Source organism: Coregonus lavaretus (genome assembly GCF_964263955.1).
Source record: "Coregonus lavaretus genome assembly, chromosome: 24".
In the NCBI taxonomy this organism is placed as follows: domain Eukaryota; kingdom Metazoa; phylum Chordata; class Actinopteri; order Salmoniformes; family Salmonidae; genus Coregonus; species Coregonus lavaretus.
Genome location: NC_140011.1, coordinates 22091762 through 22102812, shown reverse-complemented (window position 1 = coordinate 22102812; position 11051 = coordinate 22091762). Strand labels below are relative to the sequence as shown.

At 42.8% G+C, this 11051-nt stretch overlaps 1 protein-coding gene across 1 annotated transcript; it reads left to right on the top strand.

Moving 5' to 3' along the window:
- The first annotated feature begins 1625 nt into the window (after positions 1-1625).
- On the top strand, positions 1626-10979 carry LOC311099924 (VIP36-like protein). Its single transcript, XM_084140643.1, has 9 exons — positions 1626-1799; positions 2056-2174; positions 2491-2608; positions 2700-2782; positions 4773-4805; positions 5123-5284; positions 7932-8046; positions 8398-8520; positions 9038-10979. The coding sequence occupies exons 1-9, from the start codon at positions 1670-1672 to the stop codon at positions 9178-9180; spliced, it is 1026 nt and encodes a 341-aa protein (XP_083996769.1). The 5' UTR covers positions 1626-1669; the 3' UTR covers positions 9181-10979.
- The last annotated feature ends 72 nt before the right edge of the window (positions 10980-11051 follow it).

Sequence of the window (11051 nt, the reverse complement as noted above, 5' to 3'; positions counted from 1 at the left end):
CTAAATGTGATGCGCTGTCTGACGGTGAAGGAGTGGGAGCTGTGCGTTCCTCATTGAAGACCATGTATGTTGTATTGATCCGATCTGTAATAGACTATGGCAGCATAGCATATGGTTCGGCAGCCCGGACCTCATTGGAAAGATTAGATGTCATTCAGGGCAAGGACTCAGAATATGTAGTGGGGCGTTTCAGACGTCTCCAGCGGCTGCATTAAAGGGGAGATGGGGGATATGCCATTGCAGATTAGGAGACAGCAGCTGGCAATTAATTATTGTGTCAACCTACAAGGACATGGGGTGTCTCATCCTGTGAAAGGGATTTTAAAGGCATGCTGGGAACATGAGCGAAGACAGAACACGAGCTTCGGGTGGGTGGGTAATACCCAGGTGAAGGAGATGGGACTGTACGGAAGGGAGTTTAGTCCAACAGTAGCTATTTCTGTAAATCCACCATGGCTACTCCCGCCTCCAGTAGTTGATCTAGAAGTGTTGGAGAGACTACAGAAAGATAGGGAGAGTGTTGATCCATCTGATTTGTTTAAGAGACGTCTGGATACTGTGTATCAGGATTTTGTGGCCATTTACACAGATGGTTCAAAAGATCCAAGGAGAGGACGTACTGGGTCAGCATTTGTAGTGCAGGAATGTGGGGTGGAAGTCAGGAAACATATTACAGATAATCTGGCTGTATATACGGCGGAGCTGATGGCCATACTGTTGGCCTTGCAGTGGGTGGAGGAAGTCAAACAAGACAGAGTAGCTATTTGCTCTGATTCATTTGCAGTGTTAATGAGTCTCCAGTCCTTTAGCTCACGTAGCAGACAAGACCTGCTTTATGAGGTGCTACAAACCCATGGCAGGATTACAATGATGGATATACAGATAAGATTTACTTGGGTCCCAGCCAATGTGGAGGTGGAGGGGATAGAGGCAGTAGATGTACTGGCTAAACAAGCACTTAGTAGTGGAGATGTTGACGTTGAAGTTTCAATGAGCAAGGCAGAGGCAAAAAGACTGATATATACAGTGATGGTGCAGAGATAGCAGGAGCAGTGGAATAGAGATAATGAAGGTAGGCATTTATTTCAAGTACAAAGTCGGGGAGGGGAGGACGGCAGGAAGGGACAGAAGAGAGGAGGCTATTTTTACAAAATGAAGGGTGGGACACAGCCAGTTGAATAAGACAATAAATGTGATAGGAAGGCATCCAACAGGAAAGTGTGATTATTGTCAGGAAACAGAGACTACAGTGTGGGCAGTATCAGAGGGAAAGAGAAAGGATGAGATCTAGTATGAGGGAGAAGGGGATACAGGAAATTAGTTTAAAGAGTATATTGAGTAGACAGTCATTAGATATAGTCTGAAATATTTTGTTATCTTTTTTAAGAGCAACGGGGCTGGTAGGTAGGATTTGGATTCTCCCTGTCTCTGGCCCACACTCCAGTACAGTAGGTGGCGGTAATGCACCATAACGTTGGATGCCAATCGCCGATAAACCCAACAGAAGAAGAAGAAGAAGAAGAAGAAGAAGAAGAAGATGAAGAAGAAGAAGACGACGTTGTATGGTTGAATGGTTGAATGGGAGGAGTCTCAATCTAAAATGGCAGCCGCCACAAACAAGAACTGCAAGATATTGAATATTCTCTCCGATATTTCTCTTCGCCGGACCATGGCTTTAAGAACATATTGGACGTTTGTGTTTCTTCTTATTACAACAGGTCGATCTTTTGCCGAAGATGGTCATCATGAAATGGAGGAGTTTCTGAAAAGGGAGCATTCATTGTCAAAACCCTATCAAGGTAGCTCCGTTGTATCACCCTTTATTATAGTAGAATGTGAGAACACCGAAAAGAATGCTGTATATTCGACATTGCAACAATGTTATACTGACTATTGAGTGTTGCTGGTCGTAAGATTGTTTTTTTCTCCCACTACATCAAGGGTCTCTCTCTCTCTCTCTCTCTGCTATGTACAACTTAAAATATGACAACTGTCCCTCAGTCTCTTCTGTTTTATGTGTGTTACAAACAAGATTGTCAAATAATGTGTACTCAGGTGTGGGGTCCTCCAGCTCATCCCATTGGGAATTGATGGGCGATGCCATGGTAACCACAGAGCAGGTGCGCCTCACAACAGACATGCAGAGCAAGCAGGGGGCAGTGTGGAGCCGCATTGTGAGTACAGAACACTGCACACTGTTATGTCTACATCACTGATACTGATTCTCTCTATCAGAGGAGGCTAGTGGGAGGAGCTATAGGAGGAAGGGCTCATTGTAATGGCTGGAATGGAATAAATGGAACGGAGTCTAATGTGGTTTCCATATGTTTGATGTGTTTGATACCGTTCCATTGATTCCATTCCTGCCTATACAATGAGCCTGTCCTCCTGTAGCTCCTCCCACCAGCCTCCACTGCTCTCTATACATTTCACATTTTGCATGGCTTTGCCAAAATGGTCATATCTATGTATGTATGTTTGCGTGTCCAGCCCTGTCACCTAAGGGACTGGGAGTTACAAGTGCACTTTAAGATTCATGGCCAAGGCAAGAAGAATCTGAATGGGGATGGACTGGGAATTTGGTACACCAAGGAGCGCATGCAGAAAGGTACTATCCCCACAATGTAGTTCCAACAGAAATATCAGAGCGCAGGTACAATGCAATGCAACTGTATAAATGCATTTCTGTCATTGTGTAGGTCCTGTGTTTGGGAATCAGGACCTCTTCACAGGGCTGGGTGTATTTGTGGACACGTACCCCAATGAGGAAAAACACCTTGAGGTACAGTATGTGCATATACCCGTCAGCCTCTTCTATGTGTTTCTGTGGAGGGAAGGAGTAGCTACAATACTGTTACATGTTATGTCACATACAGTGGGGAAAAAAAGTATTTAGTCAGCCACCAATTGTGCAAGTTCTCCCACTTAAAAAGATGAGAGAGGCCTGTAATTTTCATCATAGGTACACGTCAACTATGACAGACAAATTGAGAAAAAAAAATCCAGAAAATCACATTGTAGGATTTTTCATGAATTTATTTGCAAATTATGGTGGAAAATAAGTATTTGGTCACCTACAAACAAGCAAGATTTCTGGCTCTCACAGACCTGTAACTTCTTCTTTAAGAGGCTCATCTGTCATCCACTCGTTACCTGTATTAATGGCACCTGTTTGAACTTGTTATCAGTATAAAAGACACCTGTCCACAACCTCAAACAGTCACACCCCAAACTCCACTATGGCCAAGTCCAAAGAGCTGTCAAAGGACACCAGAAACAAAATTGTAGACCTGCACAAGGCTGGGAAGACTGAATCTGCAATAGGTAAGCAGCTTGGTTTGAAGAAATCAACTGTGGGAGCAATTATTAGGAAATGGAAGACATACAAGACCACTGATAATCTCCCTCGATCTGGGGCTCCACGCAAGATCTCACCCCGTGGGGTCAAAATGATCACAAGAACGGTGAGCAAAAATCCCAGAACTACATGGGGGGACCTAGTGAATGACCTGCAGAGAGCTGAGACCAAAGTAACAAAGCCTACCATCAGTAACACACTACGCCGCCAGGGACTCAAATCCTGCAGTGCGAGACGTGTCCCCCTGCTTAAGCCAGCCCCGTCTGAAGTTTGCTAGAGTGCATTTGGATGATCCAGAAGAGGATTGGGAGACTGTCATATGGTCAGATGAAACCAAAATATAACTTTTTGGTAAAAACTCAACTCGTCGTGTTTGGAGGACAAAGAATGCTGAGTTGCATCCAAAGAACACCATACCTACTGTGAAGCATGGGGGTGGAAACATCATGCTTTGGGGCTGTTTTTCTGCAAAGGGACCAGGACGACTGATCCGTGTAAAGGAAAAAATGAATGGGGCCATGTATCGTGAGATTTTGAGTGAAAATCTCCTTCCATCAGCAAGGGCATTGAAGATGAAACGTGGCTGGGTCTTTCAGCATGACAATGATCCCAAACACACCGCCCGGGCAACGAAGGAGTGGCTTCGTAAGAAGCATTTCAAGGTCCTGGAGTGGCCTAGCCAGTCTCCAGATCTCAAACCCATAGAAAATCTTTGGAGGGAGTTGAAAGTCTGTGTTGCCCAGCGACAGCCCCAAAACATCACTGCTCTAGAGGAGATCTGCATGGAGGAATGGGCCAAAATACCAGCAACAGTGTGTGAAAACCTTGTGAAGACTTACAGAAAACGTTTGACCTTTGTCATTGCCAACAAAGGGTATATAACAAAGTATTGAGAAACTTTTGTTATTGACCAAATACTTATTTTCCACCATAATTTGCAAATAAATTCATAAAAAATCCTACAATGTGATTTTCTGGATTTTTTTTCTTCTCAATTTGTCTGTCATAGTTTACGTGTACCTATGATGAAAATTACAGGCCTCTCTCATCCTTTTAAGTGGGAGTACTTGCACAATTGGTGGCTGACTAAATACCTTTTTTCCCCACTGTATTATAGGACTTTCTCAACTACTTCCTTCCTTTTTTTTTACTGTCTGGCAGCTGGGTTTATTTATGTGTCATATCCTGTCAAGTCTAGGTAACATGTCCTGATCTTCCTGTGCTCTGAGAGGTGGCTTTAGCTAACTGACAACCAACACCTCCCACCTCAATACAGACCTGAGTCATACAAGCAAGGCAATACAGTGGAATATTTATTAGGTTTTGTTGGAGTGCTTGTTTGGGCAGGGCTCACAGACCTGTGTAATGGGTCTTGTGTTGTGATCCTCTGTTTTGTGCATCCCTATGGAGACAGGCGCAGAAGACGAGGTACACCACACGCACACAGGTACCCCATGTTTGGACCACCCATACCACCCCCATATCAAATGCCTCCCATACCCCTCTCCTAAGCTACTACCATCAACCCCTAATGAACATGCTGCCCCATGTTAAATGTTGTTGTTGTTGTTTCCTACCTATTAACAATTGGTTACACCTTGAATATAATTTGCATTTTAATGAGTAGGGTAGAGAATGAGGTCACTCAGGCAAATATTACCAGCAGTATTGTATTGTTGTGGATGCTGCATCTTTTACCTGTTGTTCTGGTTCGGTCTCTCACTATTTTCGGTGCCTCCTTTCTTTTTTCACACCTTCCACCAGAGGATCTTCCCCTTTGTGTTGGCCATAGTGGGGAACGGAAGCATTAGTTACGACCACGAACGAGACGGGCGTCCCACTGAGCTGGGCGGCTGCAACGCCATGGTGCGCAACCTCAAACACGACACCTTCCTCTTCATCAGATATGTCCGCCGCAGGCTCACGGTGAGAGCACGCACATACACACACATTTTAACGGCTCTATGATGTTATCAATATCCAAGATATTGTGTAATAACTAACTAAATAATAATTATGTAATAACTAATTTCATCCAAGATGCATATTGGGTCACTCCTATAAAAACATACTAGAGTCTGAGAAAACCGTTGTGTTGAAGTGAATTGTTTCATTCACACCCGTTAACTCAACTTTGCAAGAAAATGTCAGAGAAATGATGCTTTGACTGTGCTAGGTAGTCCCTGGGCATACCCTGTTCAACTAGCTCTCACAGTCTCACGTCAGAATTAGATGTTCGTCCATGTTTCTCAAACGTCAAATTTCGAAGTGTTTAATGTTATGTTTAGGCATTAACTCAGACTTTTTGAGGTTAGGGTTAAGTTTGGGCATTAACTCCGAAATCTTAAGGTTAGGCATTAACGCCGAATGGTTAAAGTAAGGGTTAAGGTTTGGGATAGGCTTAAAACAAAAATCTCAAAAACATTCTATTTGTATTTGTATTTATTATGGATCCCCATTTTATTATGGATCCCCATTCCTGGAGTCTAGCAAAATTAAGTCAGTTCATACAATTTTAAAAACATGACAATACATTCACAGATTTCACAAAACACTGTGTGCCCTCAGGCCCCTACTCCACCACTACCACATATCTACAGTACAAAAATCCATGTGTACGTGTGTTTATAGTGCGTATGTTATCGTGTGTGTATGCATGTGTCTATGCCTATGTTTGTGTTGCTTCACAGTCCCCACTGTTCCATAAGGTGTTTTTTTTTATCTGTTTTTTAAATCTAATTTTACTACTTGCATCTCTATGTAGTACTGTTCGCCTCCCATAGTCTGTTCTGGACTTGGAGACTGTGAAGAGACCTCTGGTGGCATGTCTTGTGGGGTATGCATGGGTGACCGAGCTGTGCGTCAGTAGTTCAAACAGACAGCTCGGTGCACCCAACTTGTCAACACCTCTCATAAACACAAGTAGTGATGAAGTCAATCTCTCCTCCACTTTGTGCCAGGAGAGATCGACATGCATATTATTAATATTAGCTCTCTGTGTACATCCAAGGGCCAGGCGTGCTGCCCTGTTCTGAGCCAACTGCAATTTTCCCAAGGCTCTCTGTGGCACCTGACCACACCACTGAACAGTAGTCTAGGTGCGACAAAACTAGGGCCTGTAGGACCTGCCTTGTTGATAGTGTTGTTAAGAAGGCAGAGCAGCGCTTAATTATGGACATACTTCTCCCCATCTTAGCTACTGTTGTATCAATATGCTTTGACCATGACAGTCTACAATCCAGGGTTACTCCAAGCAGTTTAGTCACCTCAACTTGCTCAATTTCCACATTATTCATTATGAGATGTAGTTGAGGGTTAGGGTTTAGTGAATGATTTTACCCAAATACAATGCTTTTAGTTTTGGAAATGTTCATGACTAACTTATTCCTTGCCACCCATTCTGAAACTAACTGCAACTCTTTGTTAAGTGTTGCAGTTATTTCAGTTGCTGTAGTAGCTGACGTGTATAGTGTTGAGTCATTCGCATACATAGACACACTGGCTTTACTCAAAGCCAGTGGCATGTCGTTAGTAAAGATGGAAAAAAGCAAGGGGCCTAGACAGCTGCCCTGGGGAATTCCTGATTCTACCTGGATTATGTTTGAGAGGCTTCCATTAAAGAACACACTCTGTGTTCTGTTAGACAAGTAACTCTTTATCCACATTATAGCAGGGGGTGTAAAGCCATAACGCATACGTTTTTCCAGCAGCAGACTATGATCGATAATGTCAAATGCCGCACTGAAGTCTAACAAAACAGCCCCCAATCTTTTTATCATCAATTTCTCTCAGCCAATTATCAGTCATTTGTGTAAGTGCTGTGCTTGTTCAATGTCCTTCTCTATAAGCATGCTGAAAGTTTGTTGTCAATTTGTTTACAGTAAAATAGCATTGTATCTGGTCAAACACAATTTTTTCCAATAGTTTACTAAGGGTTGGTAACAGGCTAATTGGTCGGCTGTTTGAGCCAGTAAAGGGGGCTGTACTATTCTTAGGTAGCGGAATGACTTTTGCTTCCCTCCAAGCCTGGGGGCACACACATTCTAGTAGGCTTAAATTGAAAATATGGCAAATAGGAGTGGCAATATCGTCCACTATTATCCTCAGCAATTTTCCATCCAAGTTGTCAGACCCCGTGGCTTGTCATTGTTAATAGACAACAATAATTTGTTCACCTCTTCCACACTCACTTTACGGAATTCAAAATTTCAAGGCTTGTCTTTCATAATTTGGTCAGATTTGCAATTGTTGCTGGCATGTCATGCCTAAGTTTGCTAATCTTGCCAATGAAAAAAGTATTAAAGTAGTTGGCAATATCAGTTGGTTTTGTGATGAATGAGCCATCTGATTCAATGAATGATGGAGTTGAGTTTGCCTTTTTTCCCAAAATTTCATTTAAGGTACTCCAAAGTACTTGAAGGTAACAGTGCTCGCTGTTGCCCCTGGTGGCTGGTTTCCATGTCATCTCCCGGCGTCCTCAGACATGGATGGACGTCGAATACTGACTTGTATCACGGGTGACCTGGCTGACCCTGTCAACCATACTCCCAATCTCTGTCTCTGTCTCTAATAGATTATGATTGACATTGATGGGCAGCATGAATGGAGGGACTGCCTGGACATACCGGGGGTGCGGCTGCCCCAGGGGTACTACTTTGGAGCCTCGGCCGTCACTGGAGATCTCTCTGGTAGTACTCCCCTCTACTGTGTTTTACATAGTAGCATTAATGAAATGGCATTTACATCAACTGTTTAATTGCCATGAATTAGCACCTAGTTTTCCATTTACTTAATCTACTTGGTGTTTCATTGATGTATCTAATTTCCAGTGAGATGTGGCCATCCCAGATTATTATCACTATCATTTATTTTGATGTACTCATTGTGACTACACTGCCCAGAATGAAATTCATGTGACACATAAGTCAAATTCAGAGGGCACGGGGTCTAATAGGGAACTAAGGTATTGTATTTTGGTCCAGTGAAGTTGTTTTTGCTGCAGTTTGCTTTGAATGACTGAAACGTTCTGTTCCTCACAGACAATCACGATGTGATCTCCCTGAAACTGTACCAGCTGACTGTGTTACGCAGTGAGACAGAGGAAAAGGAGGAGGAAGAGGAGATCACTCTACCCAGTGTAGATAACATGGACCTACTAAAGAGTAAGGCTCGCTACCTCTCACACAAACAGAAGAACATACACATTCATTAATGTTACTCGGATAACATAGTTATTCTTGATAAAAAGCTCAACTACAAATACTATCAAATTATGTTATACTATTAGGGCTCTTTAACCAACTCAGTGGCATGTAGAGTGCTCCTTAACCAACTCAGTAGAGTGTCTGCCCCAAGACTGGGAGAAGGTTGGGGGTTCGATCTCAGGTCATACCAGAGACACAAAAAATGGGACCTGATGCCTTTCTGCTTGTCACTCAGCGTTAAGGAGATGGATTGGGGGTAAGGCCATGTGATAACCTAGCTTCCTGTCCAGGGGGTGTACTTGTACATCAAGCTGCCTCACGCTACAGAAACAGGAGATGGGCTACTTCCCCTATGGGCCGTTCTGGCTCGGACAAGGCGTACTTGTCTAAGGCCTACTTATTAGGGCTCTTTGACACTTCCTCTATTTTTCACTTTTTCTATCCATACTAAAATCTCTCTCTCTCTCTGTGTCAGTGGGTGAGAATGAAGAAGGGTGGAGTAGTATTGCTATGTTCTTCACCATCCTCTTCTCCATGCTGGGCTGTTTCCTGCTCATCGTTGTCGGCCTCATCGTCTACAGCCACTGGAACGAGAACAGACGCAAACGCTTCTACTGAGACGGAGAGAGGGTTAAAAGAAAGAGAGCGGGAGGGAGGGAGGCCTCCATCATAACCACTACTACTGTAGTCTGAGGACAAAACTGCACTGAGACACTGAAATGACAAGATGGAGACACTGTAACTGATCACCCAATGTAGACCAATGTGCTTGACAGACAGCGGTACCCTTGGGACAACACTAGTGAATCCTGGGAAAGACTGAGCAGCGGATGGATGCATTTCAACAACTACAGTAGAAAACCACACTGACCCATGCCATGAGTAGACACACAGAAATGTTTACTCCCTGTCCCCACCCCCACCAACCAGGCCTTACTCTACACACAAATATAGAGAACATATTATTATGTACTTGGTGTGAAATGACCTCAGTGTTGTCAGTAGACGGTGCCATTGCTGGTTAAGTTTGGTTGTCTTTTTAAGGGGCTTGGGAGATGGATTTATACTCACAGATTTATACTCAGTTGTTTTAGTCTTTTGAATGTCAAAGGGACAAAGTAACCGATTTGTTCTAACTCTACAAACCACATGACCAGCTCCCATCAGCAGTACGCTTCAGTGCTTGAACTGTCACACCAAAGATGTTATCAATGGCCTATCTGGCAATTGATCCGTCGCTTTTCTGCTTTGCTCTAGAAACAGCATCCTAGCATTGGGATAGGTATGTCATATTTGCTTCTATGGTGCTTGCAATCAATGTAAGTCTTTGTGCATTTTAATTGATTGACTTTCAATGAATTCTCATACTCAATTTTATTAGTTTGAAAGATATGGTTGCAGAGAATTGATGCTTTGTGTTGTCAAACTGCATCTACAGTAGAATGCATGAAGGTGCTAGATTAGTAATTTTTTACCACTATTTATGTCAAGATTGATTAGGTCGTTTTTAAATGTTTATTCTGTATATGACCATAAGAAATGAAAAGGTGACCAATCCCTCTCCTTTTGGTTTTTTTCAATGAGTTGCCTGTTACATTGAATTGATCTTACACTATCCAGTCTTAACTTAATCCACTTTGTCTAATATTTGTGTGATATACTTACATTTGTAAGCTAAATGACATGGTTCACATTCTTCCACATGCTATCTAGATTTATATATGAAAGGGATGTGTCTGAGGTTGGGACATCGCACAGATAAGAATAGGGTTGATTGATACTGCGGAACAGAGCACAAGTGAGGCTTTGCTGCATCTCATGGTCTCTTCCTGTGGTCTAAATGTATTTTCAAGCCTCAGACTTTTTGTTCACTAGAAATCATCCCAAACACTAAATGTACCCTTTCATCAAGTTAGGGTGTGCTCCTTTTGCTTTTCTGCACCCACCCAAACTGTTTTGGTTTTGTGTCATAATACCAGAGAGCCCTAGCCAGTGGTATGGATTCCAAAACAATGTGTATGTTGCCGTTTCTCCCAGACCTGACCTCAGAATTTCAACCAGTAACATTTCAAAGGAATTTCAATAAATTATAGAATCCCTCTGAAAGGGATAGTTTGGAAATGGAATACTGCAGACACAATCCATTTTAATTTCACGTTCGGAGAAAAACAAGACAATCCACTGAGCCTCACACTGCATCTGAACCATGTCTTGTCTCCTCATCAGCAGTTTGAAGACAGTGAATTGCACTCAATTGCTCATGCTGCCTTTTCCACACCATCTTCACTGTATGACTGCCTTTTACTCCTGTTAAGCCACTGTCAGTGGAAAGATGAGCCACAGACTAACTGTAAAATACGGGAGCTTGTTTATTATGTTGATGGTATGCTTGTGTTGTCGTCATTAAAGAACAATCCTTAGTGATGTCATAGTTTCCTCACTCCTTACACTTTGGCTCAGGATAATAAAAATGGTTATTGACCATTCAG

What these genes read in the sequence shown, in the direction of transcription:
- LOC311099924 (XM_084140643.1), top strand. Translation starts at nt 1,670, where the DNA reads ATGGCTTTAAGAACATATTGGACGTTTGTGTTTCTTCTTATTACAACA. An exon ending in ATTGTCAAAACCCTATCAAG is followed by an intron (nt 1,800 to 2,055) that starts GTAGCTCCGTTG and finishes ATGTGTACTCAG; the next exon opens with GTGTGGGGTCCTCCAGCTCA. An exon ending in ATGTCCGCCGCAGGCTCACG is followed by an intron (nt 5,285 to 7,931) that starts GTGAGAGCACGC and finishes TGTCTCTAATAG; the next exon opens with ATTATGATTGACATTGATGG.